Source organism: Marmota marmota, unplaced genomic scaffold, assembly GCF_001458135.2.
Source record: "Marmota marmota marmota unplaced genomic scaffold, marMar, whole genome shotgun sequence".
Taxonomy (NCBI): Eukaryota; Metazoa; Chordata; class Mammalia; order Rodentia; family Sciuridae; genus Marmota; species Marmota marmota.
Window position 1 is genome coordinate 11,408,532 of NW_026000243.1, and position 19,546 is coordinate 11,428,077.

General features: G+C 46.3%; 1 protein-coding gene across 4 annotated transcripts; it reads right to left on the minus strand.

Annotated features, from left to right (window-relative positions):
• Positions 1-420: 420 nt before the first annotated feature.
• On the minus strand, positions 421-18,438 carry B3gat1 (beta-1,3-glucuronyltransferase 1). 4 transcript variants are annotated; one of them, XM_048796204.1, is made up of 7 exons: positions 17,645-18,438; positions 10,091-10,203; positions 9,812-9,958; positions 5,286-5,794; positions 4,288-4,584; positions 3,602-3,702; positions 421-2,456 (listed from the first exon to the last, which is right to left on the minus strand). In XM_048796204.1, exons 1-6 carry the CDS (start codon positions 17,677-17,679, stop codon positions 3,616-3,618), a joined length of 1,188 nt encoding a protein of 395 aa, XP_048652161.1. In that variant the 5' UTR covers positions 17,680-18,438; the 3' UTR covers positions 421-2,456; positions 3,602-3,615. The 4 variants fall into 4 exon arrangements, with proteins under 4 accessions (XP_048652161.1, XP_015354619.1, XP_048652159.1 ...); XM_015499133.2 differs by having other exon boundaries at positions 10,108-10,203; positions 17,645-18,435; XM_048796202.1 differs by having other exon boundaries at positions 421-1,883; positions 17,645-17,732.
• Between the last annotated feature and the right edge of the window lie 1,108 nt (positions 18,439-19,546).

A 19,546-nucleotide genomic window follows, 5' to 3' on the forward strand; every position in this document is an offset into this window, starting at 1 on the left:
TTCAGCAGATCCCATCTGAAATACTATTTTTTTTTTTTTTTTTTTGGCTATGATCCACCTCCTCTTCAGTAGAGGGTAATGCTCCATGAAGATCAGGGGCCTTTTTCCCCCCCTACTGCCATTTTTCCTGGCTTCTAGAATAATGCTGGCTTCATGGTAGGCACCTGACAAATAATTGTTGGATAGTTGTGTTAATAAATGAGAATAAAAATAAGGCAGGGCTGAAAAGAATTAGGACTGTTAAAAACCATATTTGACTTTTAATTTTGAAAACAAATTAAATACAGTTAAATTAAAAGAGATCAGATGGTGCAGCTGCCTGGGCTCCCCCTCACCCCAGCCACTGCCCTGGAAACTCCTAACCCCTGGCTTCGGTTCTTTATGGTGGGGCTCACCAGCAATGGAGCAGGGAACAGACTGGGTTTGAAAAACAAGTCGTCATTGTGGACCCAATTCTGACTTATAACAAACTCATTCCCAACAAAGATGAAGGCTGCAGTCCACCAGGGTTATAATTATAAATAAATATACATGCAGCTAAGAGAGGATATTAGGTGAAAACAACTGAACTAGCAATCTGCCAAAAATAAAATAAAATAAAATAAAATAAAAATCCTCATTTTGTTGTTCATTATTAATTTCCTGAAAATAAGCCCTAGGTTTTTGGCTAAGAAGGTGTTCTCATACCAGCCAATTTGACCTTGGTATTCAGGGCTAGTTTTCATGAGGCAGTAGAATGCCCAGACATAAATTCACTCATCTATAGATGCCCTATGCCCACCTCCTTCCTCTGTCCCATGCCATCACACTTGATGCCAAGGGGTCAGTTTCCAAAGCAATATCCAAAGTATAAGAGGTTGGGGAAAACATCCTGCACGGTGATTCAGGGGTCTGATTTAATCAGATGGTTTCATGAATACAGTGGGAAGTTATATTCATTTCAGAATAGGCAGCCAATGCTATACTGTGAATGTTAGGTGTCTGGACTGAATCCCACGTACACATCCAGGAGTGGTTTCTGCATGGCCCTCAGACCTGTCCTATAAATTTTAATGGAGTAAGGGAAGGGGCTGTTAGCAGTTAAAAAATAAACACCTCTGCAGTAGGCACAGGCCCTTTACTTTTCCTTCACATGGGAGGAAAATTGTGCTTCCAACTTTCAGGAGCATGTGATCACCACCAGAGGGGCTGTCCTGGTCAGAGAGCCAGGGACCTCTCTAGGGCCCTGGGAGAACCAGGGAGCCACTACTCCCTGGGTAGAGGCAGCAGTTTGCAACTCTGTTCTCTGGAGTGGAGAGGGGACAGCTGGATATGAGGTGGGCCGGCTCTGCATGCTCCCAGCTTCAGAAGAAGTGAGATTTTATTTCCCCTTTTATATTTTAAATTAGAATGAGCAGTTTGTGCTCAAGTCTCCTTTCCTCTTAGTGTCCAACTGATCCCTGCCCCTTTTCCCTAAATCTCTCCAATCTAATTTCTCATCCCTCAAAATAGGAGCAGAAAGAAGTTGGGGACTCTCCTAGCCCCTTCTACTCTCAAGGCTGGAGGAACCGTCTGCCTCACCTATCATTGCTTACTGTAGCCATGAGGCCTGCAGTTTTCAGTAGCCACAGGAAGAAGGTTTCTTCCCTCCCCACCCTGGGCCAGGCAAGGGGCTATAGCCCAGGGCAGGGTGGGGAGGTAGTGTATGGATAGTGGGGGTCATGTTGTTCTTGGTCCAGGTCATTCAGTGACCTGTGTGGCTCTAGGCCCACCTCCTTTGCCAGTGTTGGAGAAGAAGGCTTGGGGAAAGTGGGCAAGAGAAAGGGAGTTCATTCCCACCACAGCCTGAGGTACAGGAGGAATCCACTGACAGGCTTAGGCTCCCCCCACGCAGGGCCGGGCACCTGTTGAGATAGAAGACAGCCTTATTATGCTCTGTAAACATGAACCAGAGGAGAGCCAGAGGTATGTCTGATTTGGGAGCAGTGCTCAGGAGGAGCGGATGCCAAGGAGTAGGGCATTCACAATGCCTGGAGTTGCTCTCTATCTTCGGAATTCCCTGCTGAGCATCCTGTGTGGTCGTGCTTGGCCAAGGAGGGAGCAAGGGAGGGCCATGCTCCACTTCGACTGCAGGGTCTTCTCACCTCCCTCCCAGCCCCAGCAACACTATAGGGCAGGCATGGATGCCCATGGCACTTGCTTATATAGAGGGGAGCTGAGCACTGGCTTTGCTGGCAACCAGACCCCCTTGCCCTCAGGTCTTTCAGGCTCCCTGGTCACATTGGATGGAGAGAACAATAAGTCTGGAATTTCTGTGCTTAAATTTTGTCCTTTGTCCTGTCATCAAGCTGGGCTCTCTTTGAAAGCCCCCAGAATAGAAAGGAGATGATGGTAGTTCCTTAGGAGTCTGCCTTGGAGGGCCCATCAGCTGTGGAGAGAGGATGGAAGGCCAAGAACAGTGTCAAAGAAGGAGGCTCCTGTGAAGGGAGAGGGGGAACAAAAGAGGTGTCAGCTCAGGGTGGGATCAGACAGGGAACAGCCAGTGTGGTAAACTGCTCAATGATGAGCCCCTAATGGAGGTCTTCCTGAGGAGGGTCTTCCACTAACAAGATAGGGAATGAACCCTATACCAAGCTCTATACTGATTTGTTCCAAATGACACCGGCCAAGGTGACTTACGATCAAGGGACAAAACAGGCAGAGTGACACCCTGTAGACCCTTTGGGCAGGGTGTCTACAAATGTTCTGGGGCCAGAGAATAGATGTCTGTCCACTGCCTGAGTTCTCACCTCTGTGTGGCATGACCTAAATAGGGAGTCCCAAGTAAGAGGTGTTTTCAAGAAGCAAAGTAGGATCATAAAAAAGTCCCTCAAAAATTCTTGGCATGGCCAAGTACAATTCACTTGTGCCAATATGTCACCTTGGATAAGTTACTTTGCTTTTCTGAAATCATTTCTGAACCTCTAAATTGTAGGTAGATCATATAGACCACCTCAATAGAGGGATTTTAAAGAATCAGATCAACATAGGTGACACTTATATTGTATTTATTATGTGCCACAGATTGTTCTCAGTACTCCCGGCAACTCATTTCACAGATGAAGAAAGAGACAGAGAAGCAAAGTTAGGTCAAACAGAAAAGGGTAGGCCTGGGTGCTAAAGTGAGCACTGGGATATATGCTTTCACTGTGTGCTACACTCTGACTACAGAACCATGGTGCCTTTGACATGGAGCAATGCATGGATCTTGACACACCCAGTTAACTGAGGGGGAACCAAAAGAAGAAAATGTAACCTTTGGATGATGGAATGCACTGAGCATGTCTAAATAGCAGTCCTTAAATAGTCTAAATAGCAGCATAACCATAACAAGTTGTCTCAGTGGACATTTTTTGGAGTGTCTGGTAGCAGAAGGACCCAGCTATGTGGGTGAAGGCTGACACCTGTTAAGCATCAGGTGGCAAAAAGGAAGGAGACTTGGCCACACCTCTTTCTCTCTTGTCCACATCTGCCCTGTCTTTCCATGATGAAAGACTGAGAGCAAACCCCTTAGAGACTAATGCTGCACCCAAACCTGGCGTTGTGCTGTGCAGTTCAATGCCCTCCCTGGTCTCCCTCCTACCTTCATCCTGAGGCTCAGATCTCCACTGAGGGGTCAGTGAAGCCCTTCTTCCCCTCATTCACCAACACCGGTTTCTCTGTTCGTGTGTGCCAGACCAGGATCTGTGTGTCCAGAGACACAAAACAAAGTAGGGCAGGTTTTCAACCTCACTCTGCCACCTCCCTGCTGCCTTCCACCTCCTGCAAGTAGTCCTCCTGCCCCTCCCTTGCCACCCTTGTTCCATCAAGACTTTCTCAGTTGTTCTTTATTTCTACCTAACCCCTCATTCTTGCTGTTTGTTCATGTGATGTATTCAAAATATCTGTTGGAAATGAGATATATAGAACAGAAAATAGACAAGTCCCAAGATTTCACAAGTGTGTATGTATGTATGTGTGCACATGTATATGTGTGTGCATACACAGGTGTGTGTGTATCTGCCATGGTGTGTGCATGTTTGTGTGTGGGGGGGGGCAAAGAGCACATTTGTTTAGATATATGGCTAATAATTCTTAGTTATGACCCTATGGCCACCCCTCTCATGTCCCTGCCTACTTTCATTGTGGAAGATAAACTATCTTCCTGGGTGGGGGTTTCAAATAGGCAAGATCATTTTGAGGTGTCTCCTTGCCCCTGATCTGTAGAGAGGCTCTTAATGGTCATAGGAACACTTGCATTACAGTCATTAATTCTGTAGAGATTCCTACCTTGGTACAGTTGGATGCCTTGGGCTCCAAATCATTGAGGGTAACAAGTTCTCGAAGGAGGCTACTTTCCTGGTAGCCTCCTTTCACGCCACGCAGCTTGAAGTAAGCCTGGCTTCGCTGTAGAATGAGCCTCAGGTTGACAGCAAATCCAGCCATGTCTATGGCAAATGGTCGATGGGGATCGAACACTGTCTTCCAGCCAACCACCTTCCCTGCCCCGTTCACCCGTGGGGCCTCATAACGAAGTCCACCAACAAAGGCCACAGGCCACACGGACACCCTCCTGGTGCTGCGCATCTACAAGGGGAAGCCAGAGTCAGAACACCTGAGTCTACCGAATGGCACCCATCCCCAAGGGAGGTGAAATCAATTAATTATACGTGTGGGGTCCATTTAAAGTCATGGGGACGGGAGATACAGTCCCACCCTACCTCTATATGCCATCCTGTAGATGGCAACTGATGGTCTCCTGCAAGGGGAATCTCCTCTAGGCTGCAGGAGGACCCAACTCCCAATCCAGCTGACCACCTTCTCAATGTGACCCAATTGCTGTTTTCTCCCTTGCACAAAACATTTCATTGTGGCCATTTATCTATCTGAAATGATGACTCCTCCTCCCCTAGGCTTGCATGACCCAGGACTCCAAAGAAACTCAAACTGTTCCACTGAAAATGTTTCTGGTTGTCATACAAAGTGGCCCTACTCAAAGACCTCAAACTGCTCCTCTACGGCCAGGGCCATTTAGGAATGCCACTACCACTCTTGCCTTTAACCAGTGGAGGATGCTTTTGCCAACATATGGTATTTTCTATGCCCTTCCCTGGTCCTCTTGTGTCTTCACCCACCCCAGTTTGGCAACCCCCTTTCCTGGGTTTCCTTATGTGTATGTACCCACACCCCAAACTCCCCAGTGTCTTTCTTCTTGCTAGAGGCCCTGCATCCATCAGCATCTCCAATCTCTGTCTGCCAACTCTCCTTCTTCTTCATCCCTCCCGCACCTCCTCAAAGAGCTCCAGACTGTAGGTATTGTCGTCGTCAGCAAAGTACACCACACCAGGCTGGGTGGAGTTACGCGGGAAAGTCTCTCGCAGCCAGCGCAGGGCCAGGTTGCGCTGCATGGTGCCCCGTGGGATGCGCGGGTCACGGGCATCTCCTCGCAACTTGTAGTTGCGGGGTGTCTCCACATGCAGGTGAGTGTAATTGAGACCGGTGTCGCGCAGCAGGCGCGCAGTCAGTGGCGTACGACGAGGTGCATCCTCCACCACTAGCCAGTGCAGGTTGGGAACATGCAGCAGCGTGTTGGCCATGCGCGTCAGCTCGGCCTTTTGAACTGGGCGGCTGTAGGTGGGCGTCACGACGTGGATGGTGGGTAGGGTGTCGGACCAAGGCGGGGGCCTAGTGTATACGTATTCGGTGCGCACGACCTCCACGATGTCACTGTCGGACATGCAGTACTCCCTTGAGTCTGCGCCTGGCACCGCATCCCGCCGTGGGTCGCTGCCCTCATCTGCAAAGATGAGAGACAGGCGGTGTGGGGACAAATGCTGGCCTGGCTCTGGCCCCATTACAGGACACTGACTCCAACTACCCTACTAAGACAGCCCTCTCTACCCACTCTGCAGGAACATCATCAGTATACTGCTTTATTTGCAGGACCTGTTAGAATTAAAGTTGAAATCTGCACCCCTGGAATTCTCACAGGGATTTCCCTAACTCCCTAGATGACACGGAAATAATCTCTCTCTTATCTTCACATTAGACAGTCCTGTAATTATTTGAGTACAGCTGGCCATAGCCCAAGCTTGCACTCTCAGTTCCTAAACACACTGGATTTTATATGATGGTGTCCTGACCCTCCCTTCCCTAGTGCCCTCCTTATCTGGTACAACTAACTACATAGCAGATTGACACTGATACATTCTGTGGTGGGGATGTCACAAAACTCAAGGGCAGCATTAATCTCATGGCTGCAGCACACTGTGGACCCTGAAGGATCCCAATATTAACTTGCCCCAGATTTTTTTTTTTTTCAAATCTTTTAGTTAAGTGGGGCCTCTTTCCCCTTGGCCATATATAATCAATTATTAGAATCATGGTGCAGAACCTAATATTTAATTATTACATTGGATTTTAGTGAGTTTTACCCATAATTGTAAAAATAATTTTGAAACCTGAATATTATTCCTGATTGCATATATTCCTCCATTTTCGTATACAAAAAAAGAAAAAGAAAAAGAAAAAAGAAAAAAAAAAGGACAAACAGACCTGTTTTAACTTCTTCCAAGGGTTTGGTGTCAATCTCCTAATCTGCACCTTCTTGGCACACTCACTGAGCTATCTGAGACACTAACTGCACACCACTGTACTCTCACCCTATTAGTGTTATTGTCTCCACCTCAAGAATGCCATCAGGGACACTGAAACTTGCAAACCCTGCTCTCTGAGTAAACAGTCCCAGACATGGGGATATTACTTCCTGCAGGCAACTTGCTTCAAGTGCAGGAAGCTCTAATGACCTAGGTATTTCTTACATGCTGGACATCCTCTTCCATGGGGAATTGAGCAGTCTTATAGAAGGAAAATCAAGAGCAATGGCATTCTTGTTTTCAATGAGTTTCTACTTTCCAAATTATGTCATTCTGTTTGAAAAACTCATGTAGCAATGATAGTGTGGCTCACATACTCTCAGTGGAGGGATCATGGTCAGAGGACAGACCTAGAAACCTGAATGCCTGGGTTCAGACCCTGTCTTTCTGTCTTTATTAACTATATGTCCTTGAACAAGTTACTTAGCTTTTGGTGCCTTGATTTCAGTGACTGTAAAATGGAACTAATAATAGCATCTATTTTATTGAGTTATTATGTAGATTAATGAGTCGAGACACTTGAAGGACTCAGAGCACTGCAAGGCATATTTGCTGTCATTTCCTGGTGTGTAGAAGGACATTAGCTGTCCTACTTCCTCATGGCTCCATACAGTTTCAGTAAAGATGAAATGAAAGGGCTGGAGCGAGGTCAAAGAGAGGATGCTAGGCATCAACCATTTTGTTCCCTCCCTCTGTTCAACTTCCGCCATCGTTAGCAGCATGCAAGCTGTGTGGGTGCTTGTGTGGAATCTAATACGGATGAACCTAGAAGAGGACCTGCTCCAGCTCTTAGTGCTCACAGGCCAATGGCACAAGACACATAAGAGGAGCTGTGAGTCTATTACCCATGCTACAGAGAAGATATTGTGGCAGGGGGAGACTAGCACAAGTACAGGTCTTCAAAAGTGTTTTTTTGGAGAAGTTTTGGGTAGAACTGTGAAAAGAAAACTAGGTTGAACTAAGAGGGATGGGTGTTCAGGATTCTGACAAAGATATTAGGTTTAATTCATCCTATGGTCAATAAAGTCTTAGAAATCATGGTTTGGAAAGGAGATTTAGAACCATTTTACCAAGTGTTCTGCTGTCCAGATTATTCCAAACATTTGCCCTGGGAAAGTTCTCTATGAATTGGGATTCTGTACCTGTACTCTGCCCTTCTCACTGGCTTTAGGGCTTCTGCACTTCTGAGACATAAAGGCCTCCTTATGACCCTAATGTCATTTAACTACAGATTTCACTCAATCCCTCTTGGAATGTTCAGAGAAGACAATGTCAAGTTACCATCCTTGGGAAGTAAAACAGCCTAATGTCTCCAACCCTAGCTCTGCCAGCAATGAACATACTATAATCATTTTTCTAGATGGTAGTTTGAACCCCTCTGGGATGATGTATTGGCAGGATAACAACAGTTCTAAACTGACAAGCACCAGAGGCATTGGGGTCAGCAGAAGATGACATCAGAGAAGCCCAAAGTGTCCAGCACAGGCAGTGAGGCTACAGCAATCTTAAGCTTAGCTCTTTCTCCTGAAAGCTTCAGGAAACTCTAGAGGTTTGCAAGATGTTTATCTGTGTGAAGCAGCACAATGTAGGCTGTGATTTGTGGATATGGCCTGCATCTGAGTCACTTGATTTGTACAGGCTACAGTGGAAACCCAGATCCTACTTCAGTACCACTATCTTCATCCCTGGGATAGGCTTGGGTGCCTTCCTGTTTTACCATGATCACAAGTAAGATAATTCACATTGGGCTGGGGGGAGGGGGGTCGTTCAATACTAGTAGAGTGCCTGCCTAGCATGTGAACACGTGGGAAGCCCTGGAGTCCCTTCTTAGCACCATGGGTGGGGAAAGAAGACACTTTGCTTTGGTAGAATTGCTGCTTCCCCCAAGTGTTGCACATGTGTGTGTGTATTGAGGGCTGGAGTAGGAGGGGACAAGAAAACATGAGACTGAAGGCTAAGCAATGAGAGCAGATGTGGAGCACATAGAAGCTTTTGGGGTATAAAGTGTTTAGGTGTGAGAGGGAAAGGCAACCCTGGGACTCAGCTGGGAGAAGGAAGTTCAAATCCCAATTCTTCCACTAGCTTCTGATAGGACTCTTCCTCTTTCCAGGCCTACTGCCACTAGATACTAGGGTTTTCTAAGCAAGAAAAGGGGACAAGCTATATACTCTTCTTAAAGGTGCTATAACACAATACAGGGTAAGGTTGGTGGTCCAGTGGTAGAGTGCTTGCCTAGTATACACAAGATGCTGGATTTGATCTTCAGCAACCCAAAATAAAACAATAACCACATACACACACACACAAAAAAAAAAAAATAGGCCAGAAATCCTATCCTTTCCTCCTCACTCCCCGCTAAGTGATCCTGTTCTTTGCACATGGGACCAGGAGGTAAAACTGTATATGTAGTTGTCTCTGCATGTGAGTATTAATCATGTTTGTTTTAAAATTTTCTGTATTTGATTTTTTTTTGTGTATGTAGGGTTTTTATTTGTTGTACTATGGATTGAACCCAGAGGCACTCTTCTGAGCTACATCCCCAGCCCTTTTTATTTTATATTTTGAGACAGGCTCCCATTAAATTGTGAAGACCAGCCTTGAACTTGCAATCCTCCTACCTCAGTCTCCCAAGTAGCTGGGATTACAGGTGTGTGCTATGGCACCTGGTTGTTGCTTTGGCTTCTTGGGGCCTTACAGACCTGAGAAGGGGCTGCCTCTCCCAGGACTAGCTAGAAATAATAAACAATTGTCTGCAAACCACTTTTCATATGCCAACAAACCAACTCAGAGGCACACCCCCACCCACCTCCTTTATCAAAAACTGCAAGCCAATCTTACCCTATCCTAAATCACCAAGTATCAGTACCAGACAATTAAAAGCTACCTGTCATATCTTGGAACACACTGAAATTATTCAAACTGTCAAAATTCCAAGCCTGCTCAGAGGTTTTGCTCAGCTCTTTCTTTCCTGCAAAATCACAATAGAGGCATATCTACAGGCTTGCCTCTCACCCTTTTACTTCCTGAACAATCCCAGTGTCCCTGTGTAGCATGATATGGCCCCTCCTCTTGGGAACTGAGAGTAACAAGCTCTTTCAAGGAGCTCTCACTAAGGAAACTGGGCTGGGGACTAAGCAGGGAGGGTAGGCAGGGCTCACCCTTGTGCACAGCAAGTAGAGGTGCAAGAGTGCTCTGGTGCCAGACAGTGATGAGAAGAGTCCAGGGCAGCACGATGAGGACGATCGCAAGGATGTCCCGTCTCTTCGGCATCTCCAAGGCTGGCTGCGCCCACAGCTCCTCATTACCTGAGTGGCGGTAAGGTCAGGAGAGGGGTGGCCACAGGGCAGCGGCAGCACAGGGGAAAAAAGAAAAGGCATGGGCCGGCCGGCCAGGCATGGAGAGAACAGAGAAGCTGAACGCTGGCTAGTAGGTCTTACCAGCATTCACAACCCACCCATTGCGGAAGCAGGTTTGCAGAGTCCAGCCTGACAGGAGTCTGAGAAGGGGCAGTTGTCCAGGGGCAAGGTCAGGAACCCTCAGAGATGGACACCTGTAAGAGAGAGCAGAAGAGGATGGCCAGAGACCGAAGCATGGGTGTGGACCCCCAGCAAGAGTCAGGCCCCACTCTGGGACATATAGAATCAAGTTTCTCAATGAAGTCTTTCTTGATCTTCTCTCTGAAGACCTCATCTCTGGTGAGAGTCCATTAATAAGAGTCAATAGGGTATAGGCATTACAGCCACAGCTTCAGAGATACCTGCCTTAGTTTAAGTCCCAAATGTTTCATCCACAAGCTGTGATCTTGCACAGTTACATCAACCCTGCACTGCACTTTAGTATTTCTCTTCTAGAAAATTACGTATCTACTTCTCAAGGCTGTTCTTAGAATTAAATGAGTTGATGTTCATAAAGCTCTTAGGGTTGTCTCCCATGTAAGAGTACAAGAAACGTTAGCTTTTGTGATATCCAAATTTGTGGGCCCAGATTTTTTTTCCCCATAGCCTGGGTACTGCAATAGAGTTAGGAGGCTTCCTTCAAGAACAAGGAAGAGATCTTTTAGGGTTAGGTTCTGGGAAGAAATGTAGCAAATGCATTCCTCTATTATTGTCCATAGGAAATTCTTTTGGGGCACTACTCCATGCAGGATGAGTGCCAGGTTCTGTACTTGGACATGATGACCAGGATTTTGTTGTCCTCAGTTTTGGAAGTAGTGTGCTTTTATTCTTCTCAGGTCTTCTCTTCTCTTCTGATGCCCTTTGGAATACCAAACTTTGCTTTCCATTCTGGTTTCCTGGGTCAGCCTCTGCTCACCTCTTCCCACCAAAGGTCCACTGCCTCCAGAATCTGTCTGCAAGGGCAGATACAAGCATCAGCCTTACCTTAAGTGACAGAACATTAGGGTTAAAGGAAACAGAGGCCAATGCAGGAGGAACCATCATTCTGAGCTGTTGTGCTCTACTGCACTCCTTAGCCGACCCTATAAGTGACAGAGCCTAGTGGCACATAAGAATGCTATGGGTCTTGTGTGAGAAGCAGAGTGACCTTATGCCATACCCTTTGGATCAGAGTGCAGGCTACTGGCAGGGCTCTATTGGGTTCCACATAAATGCCATATTCTGGCTGATGTGACCTTATATTACATCTAAAGAAGGATGGGGAGTGCTATGCTTTAATATGGTTTGTCCTCTCTGAAACGTGTTGAAATTTGATTGTTGTTGTGGCACTATAGCGAGGTGGGCCCATTAAGAGGTGATGATATTATTAGGAGGGATTATTGCCTTTCTCACAAGAGTGGGTTCATTCCTTGCAAGAACAAGTTGTTATAAAGTAAGGCTATCCATCATGTTTTATCTCTTCCATTTGTGCTTGCTCGGCCTTCTGCTTTATCGTGAGTTGAAGCAGCATGAGGCCCTCACTAGCACCACAATCTTAGACTTCCCAACCTCCAGAGAATCATGTGCTAAATAAACTACTTTCCTTTTGTATCACCCAGTCTCAGGTATTCTATTATAGTAACAGAAAATGGCCTGACTGAGGCTACCAAAACATCTGAGAAGATTTATTCTATGTTCTTAGAGATTCACATAGAAGCTTTCTTAAACATCCTGGTTTTCCTGAAGCTTTTAATTCCAGGATGGAGAAAACTGAGGAAAGAAAGTGAGCACCACACCCACTCAGTTGATATGGGGCTAGCTTCCATGTCAGTACTTTCCTGCTTTTAATAGGCTTTACCCTTTGGGAAGTCACTTTATCCCACAGCTTCCACCTCTGACACCTGCTCAACCTCCCACTGGTCTGCTTGGGCTCTTGTTAATGACAACAAGGTTTCCCATAATGTTCATGATGTACAAGGACTAAGCTCAACAGTTAACACACATCTGCTCCCTGAAGTACTCACAACCACCCTGTGAGGCAGGTTTTATCATGATCCCTATTTTATAGTTGGATCCATGGAAGTCAGAGAAAGTAATTTGCCCCTGGTCAATAATTAGAAAATGGTGCAGTTAGCTTTAAATCAGGGCCATGTGGCTATATGCTATCATCAGGAGCATGCCTGAACCCTTCAGAACTGGGTCAGGCATGGGGACACATACAGGCTACAGGCTTTCTCTGGCCTGGACAAAAACCTGTTCAAGAGCCACTGTCCTCCAACCTAACTGCTTGCGTTGTGGGTCCCAGAACCTGACTGGACAATGAAGCAAAAATAAAAGGGAAAAGATAGGGACATGGTACAAGAAGCCACAGCAGCATCTGAACTCATTTAGTTTTTGGTCAAAATATCTATGAGAGGAAAGGGAGGGGACTGAGGGAGAAAAGCTCTAAAAATAAACTTGCAATAAACCCAGTTGCGCATTAATTACTCTGGAAGCCATTACGGCTTGAAAACCCCATAACTTTAATGGAGGCTATTATAAGCATAGTGGCAAAATTGTGGAGCTAATTACCAGGCGGTTATTAAGTAGAACCAAGAGAGTCCTCAGTCTTGGAGAAAGCCATCTGGCCAGCAGGGGGTGGAATCACAGGAAATGATGCCTGATTGTGTGTAGGGGGTGGGGTTGGGGGAGGGTTCACCTATGCCTGAATCCAAGACAGGGCTGCAGGGATATCCAATGTGGGTTACTCCTCCACAGCCTATAGCTTCTGCTTGAGGAAGGATGGTAGTTGTCTGTGGTTGCACGTTGTATCCACTGTGGAACTCAGAATGGCTTCTGGGCCCTTGGTTGGCATGGGCAGAAGAATAAACACAAAGGTGGTAAGAGAAGCCTGGTCTAGCCAGGCGCGCCCAGGAAAGAAGAGGGGGAAATGGTGGAGAGAGCAAGGTGAAGGAGGAATGGGGGGTTACAGTGAGAGAGGAAAAATAGTGTGAGCAAGTGTGAAGATCCAGGCTCTGCTGTGGCTATGTCTCCCCACCCCTACACTCATACCCATGCCTGTGACAGACCCTGACTATCACCACTGTCTCTCCCTCAGCAAGTGAGGAAATGAGGAGGCTCCCTTCTCCTGAGATTTCTCAAAGCATCCACTGGGCAGAGACAAAGCCTACATTGTGGTTACCAGGGGTGAGGCCCAGTGGGGGACAGTCATTGGAGGAGGAGCAGCAGCAGCTGGTGGCAGCAGTATCCTGGTCGGCTCCACATGGGACTGTGGTTATGTTGCTTGCCCCTCTTGATTTCTGCTTTCATCCTTAAAGCATTGAGATTGGTCAGAAGAGTTTCACAGAATTTTCAGTTCTGCCATTTTAGTTTATTGAAGCTAAGATAGTTGGGGCTCTGTGAGAATGAAGATGTGAGATGTGAGATATCCCCCAAAAGCTCATGTGTGAGACAACGTGACAGAGTTCAGAGGGGAAATGATTGAGCTGTGAGAGCCTTAAACTAATCATCGAATGAATCCCCTGATAAGTATTAACTGGTACCTGAAGCAAAATTGGGGTGTGGTTTTGGGGTATATATTTGTATCTGGCAAGTGGAGTCGCACTCTCTGCTTCCTGACCACCATGTGAGCTGCTTCCCTCTGCCATACTCTTCTGCCATGATGTTCTGCCTCATCTTGAGCCCCAAGGAATGAAGTCGGCCTTCTATGGACTAAGACCTCTGAAACCATGAGCCCTCAAATAAACGTTTCCTCCTCTAAAATTGTTCTGGTCAGATCCTTTAGACACAGCAGCAAAAAAAAAAAAAAAAAGCTGACTAAAACATCCTGCTTGAAGCAGATGGTATCCAGGTGGGTATCTAGGCCAGAGACAAAGCCAGAAGGACAAAATAACAGCTGTCCATTGGGACATCATGAAAGCCCATAAACTTATGAAGCTGGATCATATCTGGAAACAACTATCTATAGGAATTCATTGGTTTTACAGTGCCCTGGGCTGTGGATGAGACCTAGGGGGTGCCTGAGACTCAGAGAGAAAGGTTCTGATCATTTAAAATTTGGGCAAATCAGGCTAGACAGCCAGGAATGGCTGGGTCTGAGAGGGTCAGGAGAGTGTGCAAGGTTAGTTCAAGGCTGACTAATTCTACAGTCTGGAAAGGCTATTTTTTCTGAACATGTGTTTGTTAAAAAATAAAAAAAATAAAAATAAAACCTCAGTAATGCCCGGCATCCCTGAAGGGACTCATTGAATTCCATTTGACAAATATTATGCACATCCAAAGTGAGCAAGGCACTGTTAGATCTGTGGGTGATACAGCAGTGTCAAAGAAAACAGGGGCTTCCCTCAAGGGTCTCCTAGTCCAAACCAGAGGAGACTTTACACAGGTCACTCCAAGGCAAGTGATGTGTGAGGTGCACATAATGTTTGAGAGATGTGTGTGCATGTGCATATGTGTGTCCATACATATTTCAGGCTAGTTACAAACAAACTCAGAACTCATCTACACCACTCATCTCTGAAGGATAATCAAAGACTTTTTACCTAATAAGATTAGAAGCAGTAGTTAGTTGGTTAATCAAGAAAACCATGAAAGTAAGGTTCTTTCAGATGATACATACATACATGCCTTTCACATTTCAAGGTAAATAACTTTTGAAGATCCAGATGTTGCTGCTTCCCCTGAATACAAATCTGTGATCATTTTTCCAAAATTCAAATTGCCCATTGCTGGATGGCTTTTAACGTTTCCACTTTTTCAGCACAGAGCCAGGACTTCTCCTATGCCAAGAGGTAGCCAATGGGACATTTGCACTGAACTGGCATCAAGCTCATCATAGCAAGTGCTCATTGTGGTTAAAGAAGTGGTTAGAGAACTAAGAACCCTTGGTGAGCAGTTTGAGTGCAATACCCATTAGAATGCTTATAACTTATGACATCAATCTTCAGTTAATTTGGAGACTGTTTTTCCTACATTCTCCATACGAGGTCTTTTGAGAGATACTATTTAGTTTTCATAGAAACAACACACTTATTTCAACACATCATCTCAATGGTATCTCTAATGTTCTGTGATGATAACAAGCACTACCATCATAAAAAGGTTGGGGACAAATGTTTGACTCTCAGTAAGCATGTGCTCAGCAGCTTAGGAGCACAGGAGACCCCCCATCCCTGCATTGCTCTGGCACACTGGCATGGTTCAGTGTGCTTTATGAACTAAATGGAGTACACAGGCAACTTGCTGAATTAGTTGATAAAAGAAACGTTGGTTCAGAAAGTTGGGCTGGCAGTGTGGTTCAGTGGTAGAATACTTATCTAGCATGAGTGAAGCGCTGAGTTCCATCCCCAGCACTGCAAAACAAACAAACAAACAAAAAAAACCTCTATTCATGCACAGAAGTACATTAATATCACATCATTCAGGAGCCTGGGTTTTCCAGACAGAGGCAGAGGCTGAAGGCTCCTTGCATGGTATCATAACCAGCATCACAGAAGTTGCTGGGGGAGCTGGTGTGGTTGGAGAAGGTCCCCATTCCTCTGGGCATGAGAGTGGGGCTGTGACAACAGGAGGAAGGAGGAATGGAGATTTTAAAGAAAGATAAGGGGAGGGATGCTGGCCAAGGTTCCAACATCTCCCTCCAGTCCTACTCAGGTCTTTCCCAAACAGAGGGAGACACAAACTTTGTCCCAGGAATCTGCAGAAGCCCCTAATGGGATCAAGGGATTAGTATTGATTCTGCAGGCACTGCTCAGAAAAAGCCCAATGCCAGAGCTAATCAGCTCCCAGCACAGTCAATCCATACTTCATTAACCTGGCCCTAGCACTCTAGCCACCAGCAATTGCCCTGGGGCCCACACAGCCCTGCTATGGGGCAGGACACAGGAATCGACAGAAGCTTAGAAAGGCTGCATGACCCAAAGACCCAATGTTTAGGGTGAGCAGAGGCCTGAAACTCTGGATGCAGCTGCCTCCTTTGCTGCCTTCTTCTGCAGACACATCTAGATCTTGCTTCCTGGATGTCCTGGCCCACACTTGGGCCCACCCTCTGGGGACTTCTGCCCCAGGGTTTGATTGATACGACCTTGCTGAGTCTGTCCCCATTCTGATGGTCAGGTCCAGTACCCCCAGGAAGGGTCTATGAGACTCTTAAGGCTGCAGGACTCCCCCTTTGTCCCCTGCTCCCATGGTGCTGCATGAAGGAGTAGAGGAAGGCCTGGACCTGGGGACGACTGTCCTGATTTCCAGGCCTGACCCCCTGCTGGCTGGCACCTGTGGATCGTATTCCTGATCTTCTGCCATGTTCTTTTCTATCTGGGAAAAACCAAGCCAAGTAATCAAACAGAAAGGAAGTATTACGTCAATTCAGACTTGGTGTAAAGAATAGTTTTATGTTTTGGTTCTTTTCTAGGCCAACAGTGTCAAAAAATATAATCCACTGAGTTTTTTTTTTTTTTTTTAAGGAAATTCCTTTGTTGTTCTTTTTCTTTTCTAGCAATAGCCTTCAGATTAGATCTGGATTATGATTCTGTGAAAAATGAAAATTGGGTTTTAGTTTAGTGTGGTTCTCTGCAAGTAAAAGTCCATTCTAGTTCATGGGAGGAATTTGAACATAATAAATATTGACCCCAGATGATTTTGCTGATGTTCCCTTAGTTGTGCAAATAATGGTCTCCAGGCAGAAGTACATCCACTTTCCCTAGAGTCTTCCAAGTGTGAGGACCTGAAAGCAAAAATCAAATGTTTTGTCCTGTGAGGACAGCTCAGGTTCTTGTCCTCTTTGGGATCATTGGAGCTGGGGTACAAGCAAACAAATGATTTACTGCTTAGTTGTTCAAGAGTAAGAGAGGGAGAAAGTGGCAGCTAATAAGACAAACCCGATAGAGAACTGGGCACAGAGGATAATGGTTAGCAGAATCATGGAGGACTCCCAGTGAAAAACCACCATGTAGAGAGCCATCGTGGGTGACAGCCCATGTCTCAGGGATCGGGTACCCTGTGGCTGAGAGGATGAAGGTATCTAACATTAACATGGACAGTGATCAGAACAGCACAGACCATTCAGCCCTTGCCTGCATGATGTAGAAACAGTGACTATCTTTGGGGTTTGCAGGACTGGGGAGCAGTCCCTACAAAAAAAACCCTGCAGCCCAACCTGGGTCAGGGGAGAGGTTTGATGTTGGAATGTAGTGGCCTCTCCTACCTCCTTTACCCTCCTTCATTACTATCCTATCCTCCCCTCTCCTTGCCCTAGGCCCATTCTGGTAGCCATGTCAGCTCTTGGAAGGGGATGCCACTATTCCCATGACAAGCACATCACATTCACTTTCTATTGATGTCAAACAAATGATCATATTCTTAGGAGCTTAAAATAGCACCCATTTGCTCTCTTTAATTTACATGGGTTAGGAATCCAGGCCTGGCTTCACAAGGTCTCATGAGGCTGCAAAGGAAAAACTGGGCTGTGTTCTCATCTAGAGAGTTGACTGGGGAAAGATCTGTTTTTAAGCTCACTCACATCACTGGCAGATTCCACTGCCATGGGGTGGTAAGGTTAAGGACAATATCTGCTTGCTGGCTGTTGGTTGTCAGTGTGCTCTGCTAGTAGGGGCTGCTCACCTCATAGTACCTTGCCACATGGCTCCTTCCCACATGGCCTTTTTCTTTATTAAGCCAGCAATGACAGAATCCAGAGCAGACTGTAGTCCTACAAACACAAAGTAATCGTGTGAGTGAGAGCTCCCATTTTTGCCATGTTCTACTGGTTAGAGGCTCATAGTGAGGGCTTTTCATACCTATAGAGAGGGGATTACACAGAAGCATGACCACCAGAAGAAACTACAAGGAATTCTTTAGAGTATGCCCACCACAACCAGGCAAATAGGCCACCTTCACCTTTGATTCCTCAGCTCCTGCCCAGCTCCCACCCTCCTGAGGGTCACAGCATGGCACAATCGTACCCATGGCCTCCATCACCTCTCTTCCATCTTCCCTTTACTCTCCTATGCCCAGAAAGAGTGATCCATGCAGGGACAGTACTATCGAGAAGAGCCTGGGCCCTGGACACCCTATGAACCTCTCTTCTCTGTGTGACTTTGGCAAGGGAACCTCTCTGTGCCTGGTTTTCCCATCTATAAAATGGGAATAAGATAGTGTTTCCGCCTCTAGGTTGTTAGGACAATTGGAAAAAGTATCGTCCTAAACTACCTGGCATGTGGTTGGTGCCAATAAACAGACACTCCTGTTGCTCTTACTCTCAGAGCTTGGAAGGGCCTGGCATGGGATTCTTGGACTTGCTTTCTTCTCCTTCCAGCTAAACTCTGGCTGCTGGAAGAAAGAAGGAAGCTGCAGATGCCGGGGCTCCCATATCAACCTCAAAAGGAGAAGTAAGAAGAAAGAGAATGGCTGGGATAGTCAGAGATAATTTCACATCTCAAGAGCTAGCCTTGGCCCTACCACCATGGTGTGAAGCCACTGATAAGTTCCTTTGAATTTCCTTGGCTTCACTCCCCCCATATCCTGATGCAGTGCTGTTCCTGGCATGCTTCATTGTGACATGCCTAAGATCCAACCACTATCTTTCTTCCTAGAGGACCCCTATCTAGGGATTTTTTGTCATCCTTTTGGAGGCCAACATGAGACTCTCAGGGCTGTCCTTGATTCCCCTGTCATGGCTGGACCTCAGCTTCTAGGTGCTGCCTGAGTCCTGAAGCTACACCCCTCTGATACGGGAACAGGACAGTTCCTTGTGGGTAGTTGTCTTCCATTGTGATCTGACTCCTGTCTTTCCTCTTCAATTGAAAATGTACCCCAGCTGCCTGATTCACCATACAGATTTGTTCATGCTCAGTATCATTCTGTAAATTTCCTGGGCAACAACTTACTTAGCCTGGTGTTCAAGGTTCTCGTTCCTCTGCCCAGAGTCCCACTGTTCCAACTCCACCCCCTCCTATTCTGTAGACACCTTTGCTCCTCACCCCAGAATCTATCCCTATATTCCAACACAACACCCTGTTCTTCTTCATGAGGCATTTGTGAGAACTCTGGCAGCAGGTGGACCCATCACAGTCCATGTCAGATGTTAATGCCCCACTACCATTCAAAGTAAGGTTGGGGGGCAACCCCAGGAAAGAATCTTAAATTGAGTTAAGATGCTCAAAGAACAGCCAGGACTGGCTTTCAAAGACCAGTTTCCATCCAATGTCCTTCCATCTGCAAGCCTGCCTCCTTGCCTTGGCTTCCAACCTGCCTTCTATTAGCCTCTGCCATTACTCAGTGTGCCTGTGGTACCTGGACCTGAGTGGCTATCACAGGTCCTTGTCTAGAAGTCACAGTATTAGTTTGACCATTGTGCCCTTTTCCTTTCTTACCTAACCTTCCTCTTGAGCCAATGATGTGGCTCAAGAGGAAGGTTAGGTAAGACTGGCAAAGGTGACAGTTGCCTGCCTTTCTACCTCCTGGATGTGGTATTTGTAATTCTACAGAGCTCAGGAAAATGGCTAAGGTTGAGTTTTTTCATTC